Source organism: Varroa jacobsoni, unplaced genomic scaffold, assembly GCF_002532875.2.
Source record: "Varroa jacobsoni isolate VJ856 unplaced genomic scaffold, vjacob_1.0 scaffold_964, whole genome shotgun sequence".
NCBI classification, from domain to species: domain Eukaryota; kingdom Metazoa; phylum Arthropoda; class Arachnida; order Mesostigmata; family Varroidae; genus Varroa; species Varroa jacobsoni.
The window spans coordinates 119427-136856 of NW_019213866.1; the positions used below are offsets into that span (position 1 = coordinate 119427).

At 41.2% G+C, this 17430-nt stretch overlaps 2 protein-coding genes and 1 long non-coding RNA gene across 9 annotated transcripts; 1 reads left to right on the forward strand and 2 right to left on the reverse strand.

Annotated features, from left to right (window-relative positions):
• Positions 1 to 819: 819 nt before the first annotated feature.
• LOC147752815 (uncharacterized) lies at positions 820 to 9749 on the reverse strand. 7 transcript variants are annotated; one of them, XR_015313051.1, is made up of 4 exons: positions 8861 to 8882; positions 7351 to 7651; positions 7019 to 7202; positions 820 to 1205 (listed from the first exon to the last, which is right to left on the reverse strand). XR_015313051.1 is itself a non-coding variant. In XM_086970478.1 (3 exons), the coding sequence occupies exons 2-3, from the start codon at positions 7620 to 7622 to the stop codon at positions 7181 to 7183; spliced, it is 294 nt and encodes a 97-aa protein (XP_086826604.1). In that variant the 5' UTR covers positions 7623 to 7651; positions 9628 to 9749; the 3' UTR covers positions 6927 to 7180. The 7 variants fall into 7 exon arrangements, 4 of the variants coding, with proteins under 4 accessions (XP_086826604.1, XP_086826600.1, XP_086826602.1 ...); XR_015313052.1 differs by having other exon boundaries at positions 820 to 1221; XR_015313053.1 differs by having other exon boundaries at positions 820 to 1274.
• On the forward strand, positions 8987 to 11240 carry LOC111265374 (uncharacterized). The gene is made up of 4 exons (XM_022841972.2): positions 8987 to 9216; positions 9756 to 9887; positions 10088 to 10867; positions 11043 to 11240. The coding sequence occupies exons 1-4, from the start codon at positions 9132 to 9134 to the stop codon at positions 11051 to 11053; spliced, it is 1008 nt and encodes a 335-aa protein (XP_022697707.1). The 5' UTR covers positions 8987 to 9131; the 3' UTR covers positions 11054 to 11240.
• A 115-nt stretch (positions 11241 to 11355) lies between these two features.
• Positions 11356 to 16063, reverse strand: LOC111265375 (uncharacterized). Its single transcript, XR_002683442.2, has 2 exons — positions 14591 to 16063; positions 11356 to 13508 (listed from the first exon to the last, which is right to left on the reverse strand). It is a non-coding gene; the product is annotated as an uncharacterized LOC111265375 (long non-coding RNA).
• Between the last annotated feature and the right edge of the window lie 1367 nt (positions 16064 to 17430).

Genomic DNA, 17430 nt, shown 5'->3' on the forward strand with positions numbered 1-17430 from the left:
TAGAGAAGCTTAAAATAGACCGCTAACTAAGTTTTTTTTTTTCGAATATGTAATAAATAATATCTCACTTTTCGGTTTTCAACGTTACACACTAATGAATTAAGAACAAAAATCAAGGATTTTTTTGTGTAACATGAACAAGAGAAATAACATGCGCGGATTCACCACTGAGTTAGCGCTTATGTAAATTGGTACATGCACTTACGTGCACGAATGGTACTTCTTGTTAGGCCCGATGAAAACAATATTAAAATAATACATTTTGATTAGTAGCGATTCTTTTATCAGAGATCAGTAGTGGCCATAATTGAAGTACTGGGTATTGCAGCACCTAACCTAAGTAAATCATAAACGATTCTGCTTCCTTTTATTGCTACAAACTGTTCCACAGATAGAATTTCTCGTCTCTTTTTCAGTAGTCGTCGACGGTGTACTTCGTTTAGCGTGTCTCAGAAGAGCTGAAAAAGCACTAATTTTTACCTTTGAAGAAATAACAGGGCAGTGCGGTTTAACGAATCAACTCTTCGTCAGATCATTGTGCGTCTTCTACGGTTTGTGCTATTTATTTACCAGTGTTCTACTTCAAAACAAAAAAAAAGAATAGCAAACAACCGTGGCTGTTCCAAGGTGATCGTATTTAGCAGGAAGGGGTACGAACGCGTCCTTGATTTATGCTTGTGATTTACAACTATCTTCCTTTTAACAAGTAAAAAAGCGGGTGACTTTTAGAGAAAGTGGCTTCTTCGAAGGTTCCCACTTTTTTTTTTTATACTATTTTTACTATTTGTCAAGAATCATATATAAAGGATACGCGAACGATTTCCGCAGATCCATTGGAAAAGATTTCTCTTTATTTAGGATAGCAGTATTATATAGCGCATATACGTTGAACCGTTACGTATTAGTGTTCGTCGTGGACATTTTTTTGACTATATATTATAACAAATTTGAAATGATTGATATGGGCATTATTTGCTAGTGGGCTTGACTCTCGTGTACGACTGGGGTGACAGATGACTAAACAGGCAACGTGAACACCAGTTTGACAATCGGCTTAATGATATTGTTTCATTGAACTTTCTTCCAACGTCAATGTACTTTGCACGCGTCCACTGGCTTGAGTTTGAAAAATGATTCGGTCGTTCTCTATTAGATCTGCTTCTGTTTCGTGCCTCTGTTCCTCGACCCGTCCATCTCCTTCCCTCCTGAACGAAACATCAACTAACAACAAATTAATGTCCTGATCAAGATTGCAGGGCCACCACTGCGTTATGCTGAAAGAATGAGATCTATTTTACATTATTCGTTTGGCGTTAGTAGTTAGCGCTGACGGTGGCCGCACCCGTTATGGTCTGAACGTTACACTACAAAGGATTGTATGCACAGAACGAGGAAAAGCAGATTTTGTCGGCCGTCAGAAATAAGCACGCGTGCCATAACAATGAACTAAATACGGCTGTAACGAACAAGAGATAATGCGTAATTAATATCTGCTTGAAGTTCTACGGATGAGGTGCGTGATGCAAGATGACAATACTGAAGGCATTCTACAGTTCTCAGGGTGGGAACTCATAAATGGCTATTCGTTGAGCGTCCGATAGACAATGTAGTGGGATACTTTTAAAAACTGGCACCCCTGCGACGCTTGTTGATAACGTGTTGCGTGTAATGTATACGTACGTACGTACGTACGTACGTACGTACGTACGTACGCAATATAGACGTAGCGTCAACAACCGTTGGCACCCTTCGAGGGCTATATCGTTACGAATATCTCTAGATCATTCAATTATCACTTACTGAATAGCCCCGACCGACTGGGTATGAAAATAACTTTATTAGTAACGAATGAGTAATTGTATTTTCGTGTTGAAGACTCGTACAACAAACGAATTGGTTTCACTAATTGGGAAGATAACAACAATGACTTCATTGTTAACAGGCATACTGGCATATAAATGATATCTAAGGTACATGAAGACCTTTGTCTCTGTTCACGTGGAATAGATTTACAGGATTATGTGAAAGTATGTCAACGCTTCGAAAGAGGTCTTTTCGACCGCTGGAGAGCCTCCGTTTCACGTCTGGCGACGTACCACGAAATGTGAAAATAGTTATAATGAAAACTGATTCAACAGTGAAATACATCTGTAAGCCTTCAACATGCAGTTGGTCAATGACTAATCATCCCATATAACTAACCGACGACTTCTTGTGTGTGTGTGTGTGTGGGTGTTTGATACAGTATGTTTGTTCGTGCATGTGTACAGCAGGATCCTTCCATTCCAGGTCTGCGTACCAAACGCAATCGCTTCTTTATGGTTCGTCATAAGGCCCTTTTTCTGGACACATTTAGCCGTCGATAATAGCACGTGTAATTTATTAGGCCGCGCGACCTCTCATATACCGACCGGGTTCGAAAGGCCAGGTTGCTAATTGTTCGACTAATCCTAAATGTGCTATTTTCTTATAGTCGATAGAACCGTTCGAGTGGTCGTAGTAAACGGTCCTCGCGGTAGCCTAGTGGATAACGTATTTGCCTGCTAAACTTAGGAACACGTTGTCGTTTAGATTGAACTCGGGCGTAGACGAGCAGGCAGCCATGCATACACATACACAGTTCGTTTCATGCTGGGAGCCAGCCGTCTATCTGTCTGATGGGATGCCTTACGGCGATACCGTGCCGAATACGCGTACGCCAACGCTATGCTAAATAGAGGAAAAATAAAGCGGCATTACGATACGCTGTTACTTATATGTTGTCCAGTCCTATCGCAATAACTTCCGTACGTACGTAATAAATATGCAGGCAGAACTTTTTGACCGTAAACGGACTTTTGCCTCACCCTGTATTTATCTAGCCAGTACGTAGATCAACTTCTACAGTCAGGAACACTGTGCCTATGGTAATTTCTACAGGCATGTCAACACGATATTACCATTAGACAACGGCGCACGATTGAAAGCACTGGCGTGCGGTAATGTTTTCGTACCAACAGGCTCGAGATCCATACACTATCGTATCTACCAGTGTTTTACCATGAGAAACATTAATTCCGCCCTTGCACAATGTTTGTAACCGTTTTACTTTCAGATGGTCTTATTTGGCAAAACGGAATATTTCCTAATTAATAAACGTTTTTTTTTTTGTTATAACAATCTTCGCGGTTGTTGACTAACAGTTTTCAGCGTTGTTGCGTCGTGGCAGACTCCTTTTACTGATATCTCTCGAAACTCAAATATGAAGTTAGACTAGACATTTCTCGTCTTGAACAGTAAACAAGCCCATCTACTCTGTCTGTAATGATGGAACTCAATAATTGATCATTTTCGTAATACATCAACAAAAAAAATCAGGTGCGGCATTCAGTCAACGACGAGATTCAATTTATCATACCTGTCCTTGCGTATGTTTTGTCTATATGTTCATTACAGTAAACACAAGGTAAACCTATCCGACGTATGGCTTCGCAGCTATTTGATGAGACGATATTTACGCCCATTTTAGGCCCCTCTGTATAATTTTGCGAGAACGACTACTGTTAAAGCAAGCTATTGTTCAAAACTAATTGAAATTGCTATGAGTCTCAGGGTGGAAACGTTGTTCCACGGCGTGGCGATGAAAATTCGCGTCGCCATCTGATGCGCCACGTACATATCGGTCAGCACCAGAAGCAGCGGCGACGCCGCAGAAGCGCCTGCTTCTACCTACGCTTTTTACGGCCATCTACCCGCGTACCAGCAACGAGGTGATTCATTGTAATACGTAACGACCGTAATAATGCTATGTCCTACGTTGTCGTATATACACATAACGATGTGTTCGCTTGCAAAATAATTTATATAACATGTGTACGTTTTTCTTCCGTTGCACGTGCTGAAAGTTCGTACGGCTGCGTTCCATCGACAGCTGATAATGATAGGCTGTTCATTTATTTATAGCTTTAAAAAATACACGACTTGGCGTTGTGGCCCGTCGTTGCTTAATTGCGATTTTCGAATATTCCGGTGTTATTTTTTGGCGTGAACTGGCCTGGAAAACGGAAAAGTCTTTTGTGGAAGCTTTTCGTCCGGCCCAACCATCTGGTTGAAAGATCGTCGTCAACATAAAAGCTTTTCAAAAAAATACTGTGTATGTCATTTTCGAAATAAAGTTCGCCATTTTTATCTATTACTCCTGAATGAGTAGGGAATAAATTTATATATTATAGAGATACCCACACGTAAAAGTCGCAATACTGCGAAGCTAGGTTCAGCTGTGCATCTCCTTTTTGAGTCAATTAAAAATAGAACCTATCCCGCTACGGCTTCACTCTACGGCTACACTTCAACGGCTCATTACTAAGCCTATTTGTTAATTATGGACTTCAAACGAATGGATTATTAGTTATTGGTATAACCTGATGCCGTTTTTAATTATTTTATTTAATGAAACCACAGTAATCTAACGTCACCCTAACTATATTGCGCTGGATTCATAATATAAAGACACATACAATTCATCATAAAAAAAGCAATCCCATAGTAAACAGTCCAATACTAGTTTCACCCTTGGAAGAGCAGTTGTTTCATCTAGAAGTTACTTGCAGACTAATAGAAATCCCATAGTGCTTTATCCTCCTCCATGCTAAGTGGCAACCCTTTGGAACGCTTTCGACAAAATGGCCAATATAATTTTTCAAAAAGCAACTTCAATTGACGTTTTTGTAATCGTTGACACTACCCACGACAATGCAGAATTATTTCACGAAATACCGTTTCCACCGTTTGATCATGTCAACAGCTTCATAACTAGGCGATTTATTCTGCTACTATATAAAGATACTGTACAAAGCTTCTAAGTTGACTAGAAAATCTCAAGTCGTTATCGTTCGGTTGAATTCCTTCGTTAAGATAGCAGCTGTTAAGGCGAAATGCCCAGTACGATTCCTCGACGGTTCACTAGCTTGAAACACTGGGTGTCTGTTTAATGTTTCAAATGCCGCTACTTCCAAGGCGAGACCCGTTTGACGAGTTAGAACCTCGGCAAAGATCGCTCCATTGGCGTAGCAGTTCGAACAGATACTCCATCCACACCACATTAATTGGAAGTACAAATGCACCCTTTTTAACGATCGGCACAAAAACGTACTCTTATCCACTGTCGAATTTCGTTGGTCCGGAGGAACAACAGGGATGCAGCATCACTGCGATCGGATGGGCTAGATACGGGCAACAGGACATGCTGTCCCAAACAACGCGACGTACTTTACGTTGTCCTCTTGCAGGGCACCATCGTTGATTCACACTGTGTTTATGAGTAATGAATGTATTTTCTGTCGCTACATAACGTCGTACCACGTTGAAAACTTGAGATAATACTATTGCAACCATTACAAACGAGGGATCCTCGAACAATTTGAAGGTCCGCGCCATGAAGGCGTCGACGCTTTCCATGGCGGACAGGGACCCACATTTTGCGTTCAAACCGTAAACGCTTTTCCTTTTTTGCAATCGAGGACCTGTAGATGAACATAGCCTTATTCACTATCGATTCCAAAAAGCATTTAAATAGTTTGCTAGATCATTGTTGAAAACCGTCTATTTTTCAGTAATGTCTCTAAAAAAGTATTGGCTTCATCCAAAAAGTATCGGTATTCATGTTGTAGGTACATCATATATAAGGCGAGTATAACACGGACTCTTTGCTGGACGATCTGATTAATGTTTCAACTTTTTTTTTGCAACGAGTTTTTACGTGTACCAATTGCTCGTCGACGACACTTCCATTCGAAATGGCGACTGAGCCGTGAAACTCTGCTGAAAGCATCCACGCTTACGCTCATAGCGGATTAACAGGAAACGAATTAGTCACAGCTTACGCAGTGATCCGAAACAACGATAGAATTACTCCCACAAATCAGGATATGGCACTATTTGCTATGTTAGTAGATTTAAAAACATCTTCGAGTGAAACAGCGGCAATAAGTAATAACAAAAGCGATGACATCAATGTGGCCTAGAATAACAATTCTCGTAACCCGTGGAGTGGAGAAGTTCACCCGATAGTGCCTTATGTTAAAAAAACAAGGCGGAAAATTACCTACTTTTCTCCACTTAACACACTTATGATGTTGTGTTTATATTATCGGCAGCGTTGCTATGTGAGCTGTTATTACATATACAAATTACAAATCGACCGGTAGAAATTAAAAAGGTTTCTGTTGCAAATTCGTAGAACTTCGACACGAACAGTTCAGCTCTTGGTGGCTTATTTGTAGCCCAAATAAAACTCTTGATAGCTAACAAGTCAAGTTTTTGCGCGGCCCACATCGGATACCTCGGCTCCTTATAAAACTGCAGACAGTAATAATGCGCCTGGCTGCACTCTATGAATAAGGGAAGACTAGGGGAAAAAAAGCCGATTTCACAGAGGGCCACTTTATTCGTTGTTTCAAGTGTCTAAAAATGAAAACCAGAATCTCTAATATTGTTGGCAAATGCAGTTAGAAATAGACGAAAGTATTTAGATACGCACGATCGGTGAAATCTTATAGTATACTCCAGTGAAGAAAAGGGGGCAAAAATCGATTCGCTTCGGTATCTAACAGCAGAGGCATTCTCTGTTACGTATTACGAGATATCCAATATGCCCCAAGAGAGAAGTAGTTCTGTGTAGAATTGACGAATTTATCTACAACTAATCCGTATAGCTATTCGTTATACAGTGCCTGTTTGCTCATGCCATATTTCACAGGTGTACTTGCAATGATTATTATAACGTACGTCCTAATAAATACGCGCCTACTAGGCGCATCGAATAAACCTTCTGCTGGTATCGAGTTCTTTATTAGTGGAATTGGTAGTGATTGTTCTTGCAAACAAACACCACAAACGCTGTTGTAGCTTGTCTAGCTTAGAATATAGATAAACAGTAAAGCAGCCGATACATTTCAAAGCATTTTCTTATTTATTTCTGTACGATGTTCTGCCTAGAAGACACCACAATAAACTAATTTAACGAATGGTACATATTTACCTTGACGATACTGAAGGGTAATGTAAAGGCACACTACGTATATAGACGTAATTATACGTAACGCTGTTGGATTAGATGGGCTCAATACGTAAACCACAAATATCCGGTTCGATAATTAGGGCTCTCAGCGCTGTTACTGTTATTTGCTACTGTGTGTTATCATTATACCCTTTTCTTGAGAACCCTGCAAAAAAGTCATAGTTATTAATTTTTGAAAAAGAAAAACAAACAAATAGCTAATAATCTAGTTCAAGGATGGGGCTTAACTTTGCAGTTATGATCGAATGTGTGTGGAAAAAGCTTCTAGACCTGAAGAACCTATTTGCACCAACCTTTGTATTGAAACCAGCGACCTCTCAATAGTGTTCTTCGGGGGCGAAAATGCCTTCTCCAACCGTCGCAGGATCCTGCACTTCAATGAAGGCGAGTTCATCTTTTGACGATATCTTTTTCTTACATTGTGAATACAGTATTTGTGGTGATACTCCTCCGCCGTCGTTGGCAATTCGCAGGGTTCGATTGACGGTAATAAGGTGGCGGGTGAACTTAGTTCGGCCGACGACGGCGCAAACTCATGAACCGTGTCGTTTAAAATAGATGGCATCTTTCCGTCATTCTTACCATCGATATCACCTAATATAGCAATAAAAGCACGAAATCAAAACGTTTACGTCTGTATTTATCTTAATGCTAGATGAGACTGTTTTACAGCAACCTATCAGATTCGTTTTCGAATTGTTCCATTTATCAGATATCATCACAACGGCCAGATCTGGATCATTCATCGCCGAACTGCCATATGAAGGCTAGTTATTTCTAGAACGAGAGAAGAAGAGAGAGATGAATGACTAGTGTAAGCCGCAAACCAAAGCAACATTTTCACGGTCCCTCATCCTGATCTTTTTCTCTTCCTAATGCCATACTCGACAGAACTAGATTGTTTTCTGTGGCATGCCGCCAGGTTATAATATAATACAATGTTCTCGTACACTACAAGAGCACAAGCACACGCACACGCACACTACGTAGCAAGCATGCACAAAAAGTGGTTGCTACAAATTTATCTCACATTACGAAGACGGGCAAAAAACTTAGAAAACAATATTGACCTCGAGCTTTCGAGTACCGCTTGTAATGTAACTATACTTCGACGTTATTTCGTAATATTTGGTAGCTGACGCGCTCTAGTAGTAGAACACTAAATTTTTATGACCGGCGATCCCTGCTGATCCCGTTAATTACAAAATTACAGCCGAAATAGACGTTTCCAAAGGAACACAGAATTAAAATAATAATTGCGAATCAGTACGGAAATCGCTTTGATCGAGTTTGTTTTTACATTTTCTCCGTTACTTACAATAAGCATGTATGTATACCGTTCTATTACGGAAGCTCACCTTGCTGACTTCCGGCCCTAAACCTTATTATAGCAAATTAGCGTAATATAGTGAAAAATATAGCAAAATCGATTCCGCCAGATGTATTTTCGAAATACTTGCCAACTTCCTCTCGTTTGTTCGAATAAGCTTTGTTGTTCGTGCCACCTGATGGGTTGTTGTTACCATCAATGGAACAATAACAAGCACGTCACATACGATCGTATTTTCTATGATACAGATCAATAATAAAGTAGCATTCTAACGTCTCAAGCACGTTCAGTCTGATTGTTTTAGCAATTTCAGCCCCAATGAAGGCTAAGCCTGCCGCTTCTAATCGTTGTACATAGTTTAGCCGTTGCAGACAAAATTGCTTTACCATGCATGTCTCTAGCTACATAGGAATGAACACTGAACTTGGCGCTACAGAACGACCCTATTGCAGGACGGCGTTAACTCGACTGACCCTTCATTCGATGTGCATACTTCTTGACCAGACAGGTGCAATAGTTCTTGCCACCTGTTGCACACGTTTAGTGAAAAACTTGTCGTCATCATCGCGCCAACGAGACCCATTATTCGATGAAAAGGCGTCTGCTATTGCCGTGGTTAGTGAAGGCGAGTGGCAGTCACTCCACGTAGGAGGCCATACCAGCAGGCTTACTTGCCGTAGACGCTAGCTGAAGCCGTACGGTCAGCTTGCATTTTGTGTACGACAAACTCTATCCAACCGAACGATGGACGAACCGAAATTGAGCAAAAAACCGTCGACCAGCGATCTCATCATGAATACTCTACGGGAGATGCCCAAAGATAGAAAAGGTGAGGAATATAATCGCGTGGTCTCTCGGGTACCATGGGGTCATTTTAGGCCCACGCAGACATTGCTACTCGTGTATACAAAGTGTTTTAAGAAACGCAAGGGAGCCTGCCCACACGATTTGCAAACCGCTGATTTTGTGAAACGCAAGCACAATTGTAATGTTTTAATGTTCTAACTATGTGACCTGCTAGGTGTTACCGGAGCCGACGCGTAATTAAGATGTGCGTTTACGATTGTCTAAAGTTCCACCAAGCCATACCCTTTACTGTGTTTGGAGAGATCTAGGCTTTTCTCACTTTTGAAATCGTGGTCATGGTAGCTTACGCGATTCCCTTCACACGAAAATTAAATTCGAACAAACATAGCTGTGTATACAATCTCAATGATACGATTCACCTTGAAATACAGACCTATTTAATGGCCGCAACGTATTATCCATCGGTGAGAATTTTCGTCGTTTGAGCTAAATCGATACTAGATACGACATAATTATCTAACTGCGTTGTCATATACTCTCAATTCGGTTCGATTCTGTTAGGACACAGCGTACTAAGTCTGAAAAAAGCGATTCTAGAGTCCAACCCTGAAATAGGAGACTCCAGGTTCAACACGCGCTTCAACAAGACTATCAATACAATGCTCGAGAAAAATCTTCTCGCAAGGCCTAAAGGTGAGATAATTAATTTTGAAATTAGAAGAACTGCTGGTGATGCTGTGAAAAAATAGTCCATGCTATTGATTTAGTGTTTTGCTGTATTCAAATGTATTAACGTTGTAGAAATTAACAAGCTGCTTAGTAAACGTGTGCGTAATTGTTCAGTCAAACTGGATCACGTTATTTGCTTGATGTCTATGTCTACCTGTTTCTAGGTGCGGAGGACGCTAAAGGAGCCACTGGTCGGGTAAAGATTGGCGAAACCAAGTCGGATAAGGAAAGAGAGAAACCGAAGGCTGCCGCCCAAAAAGACCAGGATGGGGCTTCGACAAAAAAGTTAGCCAAGGACAAGGATGAAAAAGAGGAGACTATCAAGGAGAAGGATCAAGAGAAGGTGACCAAGAAGACCGGAGTTACCCAAGACGATAAAAGTCCAAAGAAGGCAACCGTTCTGAAAGCCTCCAAAACCGACGACGCTGAGAAGTCCATGGGTAAAAAGGCCACTGGCAAAAAAGCTTCGGCTAGTACTGAAGAGGCAGAGTCTCCAGAGAAATCCGTTAAACCAAGAGGACGACCAAAGAAAGTCCAGAATGGGTATGCTAAGGCTCAAGAGAATGGCGACGGACCGGCAGAGGAGTCGGCAAAGAAACGTGTCGCGCCGAAGCCCGGCACTACCAAAAAAGGTGCTGAGGGGGCTCCTGCTGAAACAGAGGCTCTTACCGGGAACGGTATGAAGAATGGCACAAAGAAGCACTCCGACGACGAGGGTAGCGAATCTGTTGCGGGTCCAAGGCTACCAGCCGAGTCCAAGAAAGGCCCCGCCAGAAAAAGAAGTCCTGTCGATAAACAGGCGGAACGCGAAACAAACCAAGACCCGTCCGACGACATCGGTGCCAAACCTGTCAAAAAAGGAGAGCTAAAGGCACCAAAAGGCCGAAGTAAAAAAGATGGTTCATCTGATGGCGAGCCGGTCAGCAAGAAAGCGAAGGGCAAAGGTAACTTGAATGCTACAACACTTTCAGTGTACAACGTTCGCAAAATTTGTAAGGTTCCTTTACGTATCTTGCAAGTCGTTCTTAACAAAGAGTCATTATGTAGTTGAAGTTGTTTTATTGCATGCATAATTTGGTTTTCTGATAAATTAACAAGGTGTTTTCTTCTGATTTTCAGGGAAGAACTAGTTATGGTTTGTCGGACTTTTCAGAGAAAACTAGTTATTGTAACCTCAAGTGGGTATAAAGAAATGGTTTATGTATATTTGTAAACTTTGTACATCATGGCTATAATAATGTACATCGCTAAATACTGTGTTATGATTGTTAGGCAACGAACGGCTAATGGTAATAAATTTTTCGTGTGTCAATTGTATATCCTGGTCTTCGCGTTCAATTACCAAGCCGATAATGTACGGCGCTTGTCAGCTAATTGTATATAATTGTCACTTATCATAAACGTGAACGACATTATAATCATTTAACATACACCCTTTATTTTATATGTAATTTCTGTTATATATGTCAGAGAACGGACGAGCTCAATTGCGAGTTCTTCGCAGGTGACGCATCCAGCTGAATGTTGCAACAATGTTTTCATGATGAAGAATTTGTAAAGGCCAAATCGGCGAAAGGCATTATCGATTTACGCCACAGGCAGGCAAAATGAAACCTGTTTAGTTTAGAACTGGGTTTTCTCCGGTTTATATACAACAATGTCCTCGTACGCTCCACTCACCTATCTTCGTTAAAACGCAGTAACACGTTCGGCGGTTTTGTGTACTTCAATGAAAAATGATGTTGTCAATGTCTGTAGGCTGAAGTAGTGGGAATATCTGACTCGCATAGTCAATATCCAGTATTTGAATTTTCTGAGTTGATTCCTTTTTATTTACATATCTCCGAGATCGTTATTTCTTCAGGGCGCTGCCTGTGAGCGGCGTCGGTGACTATGCAAATCCTCTACAGACAACCCTGATACCATCTAGATATTGAAAAAACAAGCGTATAGTTAAAAAAGCTAGAAGGAGCTCAAAGAAACAATACGAATGTATCCGTCGAATATACATAAAAAAAAAAAGTCTTCCACTGCTATCAGTTTGTTGGTCTGTGTCAAAGCGCGGCTTTAACGTCTCTAACGGACGGACGGCCTTCTCTAGCAGATACGGCGAATGGCTGTTTTGCGTAAGATACGTCAGAACCAGAAATAACGTTTGTACTCACTGAGTCTATACATCGAATTGAAACGACAAAATTCGCTATTCACGCTAGAACGCGTCGAAACGTGGGGCAGCCGTTAGCGTGCTACTTACCGCTACAGTTTTTCAATTGGTGTTCCGTGTGTTTATTATAATGATGAAATTCCAGTAGCGATTTGCGTACGAACGTTAATCACAAACAAAGTTCAAAATGGTAGTATATTACAGTACAGTCATTTTGGTATTCTACACACGTATTTTGGGTACGTCAAGACCAGCTCGCCTCAACATATTTATCCATTGTATATACTGATCCCAGATTCTAGTTTTGATACGACACGAAACAACTGGCCGTCTAGACGTCGGAACCAACTCTAGAAAGCATTAAAACGTATATACAACTGGGTATGGCGAGCAGCGCATGAGATCACTTTTGGCTCAAGAGATAATACCTACTTGGTAGCAATCTATCTGTAACGCGTAGTAATAAAATCAACGCTACGAGAAGTGGTGCAGAAAAGTCAAGCGTGTCCTCTGCTGCGGAGTGCAGGGATGCGAAGTCGCACGTCTTCGCATCTTAAATGTTGAATTAATCGTCGTGGCCTTATTATAATGACAAGGCCTGGTAGGCCGCTGTAGAACAGTTTACAGGTAAGGTAAGCTGTGGTACCGTGCTATGAATTATTTCACAGCAAATTTCTGATAGCATGACAAATTTAACGAAATAATTCAGTTTCAGCCGCATTGTCTTCTAGATAACGTGTGGCTGTTTGCAAGCATAAGCAGAAGAAAAAAACGTTTTGTTTACGCGTACATATGCAAACGAGGGGTACGGATAGTACTAAATGTTACCGTTTGCTGCTAACTTTAATTCAGTCTACGGATAACTTTAAGCAGAAGAGCCACGCCACAGCCAAAAATGATTTGTAACAGAATTCTAACACTAACTGCAGAAAAAGATTTTTAAAGGACTTTGTATACGCACTACCTGCAAAAAAAAGGGGGAAATCTAAACCGCCGTAAACGTCCGGCTTAACAAGCATCAGTCCGGTTCGAAGTACACATTTTTGCTTCTGGAAACCGATAGGCAAACCTGTCCCACCAGTACCATTAGCGTGGCAATGCAAAAAGTCCACTCCTTTCTCTATACAAAATGATTTAACATTCGTACATCAACGATCTGGACTAATGCTAGTCATCAAATTGTAACTCGAGGACTGATCGGCGATGACTGACTAATTGCAGGATAATATCGATTGATTTTCGGATGTTGTCCTGAAGCATACGGCATTTTTCCAGTACATCGAAAAATAAAGCATAATGGTCCTGCTGATCTCCCAACGACGCTACGAGAAGTTGATGCAGAACGACCATCCAGAAAAGCTCTTCAGAGTGCTGAAGCATCAAGTGAAGATGTTCCAGGTGCCTGTAAAGAGCAGCATCATCTGTAACAAAAAATGCCTAAAATGAATATCTAGCCAATGTATGAAATCAAAAGCATGACCTCTAAAAGTATCGGCTTTCCAGGATTGCATAATAGATATATTAGTAATACTTTTTTGGCCATTTAGTAATGATTAAAGACTGAAGAAGAAATATTTTTTCGGTTCATTGGTTTGCGTGTTTGAAAAGGCTATCCTTTCATGGAACAAGCTTCGTCCTAACTAGCTGAAAGGTAATTGTCCGCTATTTTAGCTGTAACGCCGCACGAAGCACCGAGAAGGTTCCAAAACTCCAAACGAAGCGCTGCGTGATTTAAGGAAATACGTCACTTTAAAGACAATCAATTGAGATTTCATGCGAAATCTAATGTATCATCGTCATAAACATTTGCCTATTTCAATCACTGTTAAGCAGAGGACTGTTTCGAAACGTGGCACCTTTCGTAAATAGAACTTTACAGACACACGCATGACACATGCGTTGGGTGAGATGAATATTACCATGTGCTTCACAGTTGTTCGTACATCCCTTCAAACTCTCTTCACTCCGATGCTTAAGCCGTCCACATTACCAAAAGTGGCATTGACGTTGGGTTCGCGGTATCTTCGTCATGGCGAAAGTGCACTAACCGGCTTCAAGGCCAAAGTTGGTCAGAGAAAACCAACCCGCTCTTCAGTCGCCCAGGATAATTCATGCCCAAGTTTTCCTACTATTATTAAATGCATTATAAGGAAGCACTGCAGGAAAATTGTCATTCGGTATAATGTCGTGTTGCACAATGAAGAATTACATTTATGAAACAATAACTATTAGCCGAGTTATAGAACCAAGAGCCAATCTTATGGCATTCATCAATCAAATTTGCGCGGCTTTTTTCAAGGTTGCGGACGCCACCTTCTTTATGAACCTCACCATGAATCAGCCATCACCTTTGATCAGCCTAGGAAAGTTATGTGCTCTACGTTGCGTATGAACGTGACGAATGCTCTATTGATATCTACCACTTCAACCACTGTAAAGTGGAATGGCAAAGGATTTTTCAAGAACATCAATGAAGAGTTTCCATATTTATGCTAATACTTACCGAATATCTGATGCGGGATGAGAGCTTGGAGCGTGTTTGTCATTTTGGAAACACTTTAAATTGACTGAAAGCACTTGTGTGTCACTGTCTCAGCATCACGTATTCATTTCTGTTTGATGCTAACTATCTTCATCTCTATGCACCTGGTGCACGCGCTTATTATGCCATAACTCGTCACAAAATATAAGTCCTGCAGATGGTAATTCTTGTCCTATGCGAGTAATCTTCTGACGACAATTCGTCAATAACGTATAGAATCTCCGAAGAAGTCGAAATAGACTTGTTGCTTTGGATCGTCTCAGTCCGCTCGATATTTCTTCATTCGTGTTCAGCGTTAGAGTTAGCTTACAAGCGAACTATAAGTAGACTGGCGCTCTTTTCTTTCTAGTCCGGGAGCAATTGTAAGCTTTCGGTATTGCTTCTTTACTGCCGGCAGTCTACAGTTCTGTGTCTGATGGAGTCGCGCTGGCAATGCGATTCGCGCGCGTCGCGGAAACGGTGCTCCATCGGAAGGCGCACAGCCAGTCCAGCAGCGCAGACAATCCGGCGGCATCGACTGCAACGCTCAGTCACATCCGAGCGCCGTCAACGTGCGAGAGATGCGAATATCTAACCCGTCAACCCAGCTGCCGAATAGAAGAGCTGCGACGACACACCACGGATGAAAAGCTTACTGGCTCGCACAGCAAAACATATAGATATCGCCGGACAGACAATTACTGGCTGGCGCGTAGACATAATAGAAGCGTACACTCACTGACGACGCTCGCTCTCAACGGCGGACGCGTTTGACTAACTGGGACACTGAAATACTGATAGCGTAACTGAGTTCTGTAAGAGCGCAAATTGAAGAACGCGCCGAAAATCATTATAGTAGTCGATGTGTTCTTCTTTACTCGCAAAATGATAAAGGGCATGGAGGTATATCTGCAGACGGAGAACTCGGTTGTACGAGTGTTAAAACGTCCACTAGGACATGCTGGTCGAAAATGGCGTGCGAAAATTTAAAGCATTACTGTAGACCAGGAAGGGAAGGCTCGCCTTCGATGGCATAAATGTTCTGTGTGTAAAGGCTTTCGGCTGGCCTGGCGCGAAAATATCTAACTGGCTCGTAACAAAAAAAAGGCCTCGTGAAGAATCGCACTCAAGCGGCTATTTAAACCGGTTAACTTTGAGAGAGAGAGAGAGAGAGAGAGAACGCGGAAGAGGAAGCGTCGAGTACAAAACCGGTTTTTAGAGCGTCGTAACGTTTTGGCGCCAATTGATTCACAGTAGAGTTCAGTAGATACGGGCTAGCCTAAGTTAACAAACTACAGAACCTAACCGTTTGGCCACCTGTTTCCCTTCCGTCTCGTGCCTACACACAACCTCAGCAGTGAGAAGATAGAGTTGAATAAATTACAACGCTAAGGATAATTCCACCGGTGCTTAAGGGTACGAAGGATTTTCTCGTGCGTAGTCTACATGTAATAATATGAGGTAATTAATTTTAATTATGAAATAATTAAGACGTATAAAATAATAGTAAGTAACACAAAGAATGTAAATATTCAGCTCTTTCACGAAAATGTCGGCAACGAGTCTATGCAATGATACGCTTCTAATGGCATAGGCTGGTCATTTAATATCAGCAAGATATATATTCTACGCCCAGGTAAATTCTATATTTGTTCTTATTCTTATCTTATATTCCATATACGATTGTTTCAGTAACTCTGCTGGAACGTACGCTGCCTGAATCCTGTGTTTGCCATGTCGTCAGATATGGCGAAAATCATCGCGATTTACCATATCGTAGTTCAGTGACCTGCCGAAGATGTACAAAAATAAAGCCTCATTGCGAAGGGACGACGTTGCGTAGAGATCATTAAGTCGTAAGTTTTCAGGGCGTAACCTTCAAAGACTGATCCGATTCGAAGAACGCTTGTAAGCATGGCATTATTTGTTGTTGTTGCGGCAATCATTCTTTCACAAAAATCATGCGAATGGACTAAATGCAAAGGCGACGTTGATTGATTATCAATCGCGGACCTTTTGCGTCAACTTGTATTATTCAAGGTTTTAAAAAATTCAGGCGTAAATACAGTTACATAACCGATGATATTCGCGGCGTTGCCTCAGTAGGCTGCCGCTAGAGGGAGCAGCATTAAACATCAACGCCATTCGGAAATTATTGCTTATCCGTGAAAAAATGTTTTGCTGCTCTATTTAATGCTTGTGTACAATCGTTCTAAATTGTAATACCAACTAAAACAATAGGGAATTTCATTCTATGTATGTGAGCTTTTTTGAATTACTCCTAAAGCCTTTCATCAAACGATCTTAGAGTTAAAAATAAAACCAGAGAATGATCCTTGCAAGTTACTTCTTCCCAGACACTATCCAAGCTCAATTGTGCTGTAAAGCATTTGTTATTTTCGAAGAATGAACCGGGCAAAAATCTTTTCTAGCTACTAGTCGAGTTATTTGGCTAGTATCTACAACAGTAGATATTCATCCGTGGGCGGGCCAGCACCTAAAATGTGTCCAACATAAGAGCTATCTACCAGACATTTATACGCTTTTGCACAAAACTTCAAATAGACATGTTCGATGCTCATTTGCTAGCTTAGTACAATATTCTGGTACAATATTTCATCAGTGAGTCTTCTAATAACCTTACTATCTCTCGTGCAGTATATACCATGTTTATGTACAATATTTATAGCTACCACCGACATGATGCGACCAATACACCATTAAAGAAAGCTAAAACACCCTACACAAACATGAGTCTTAGTAGACTTAAATCTAAGTCATAGATGTCCAAAAGGACTATGTAAGACTCAGAAGACGAAAAA

Coding starts and splice junctions, on each gene's coding strand:
- LOC111265374 (XM_022841972.2), top strand. CDS start 9,132: ATGGACGAACCGAAATTGAGCAAAAAACCGTCGACCAGCGATCTCATC. Junction 9,217..9,755: donor GATGCCCAAAGATAGAAAAG/GTGAGGAATATA, acceptor CGATTCTGTTAG/GACACAGCGTACTAAGTCTG. Junction 9,888..10,087: donor TCTTCTCGCAAGGCCTAAAG/GTGAGATAATTA, acceptor ACCTGTTTCTAG/GTGCGGAGGACGCTAAAGGA.
- LOC147752815 (XM_086970474.1), bottom strand. Junction 7,203..7,350: donor TCGCTGGTTTCAATACAAAG/GTTGGTGCAAAT, acceptor ACTTTTTTGCAG/GGTTCTCAAGAAAAGGGTAT.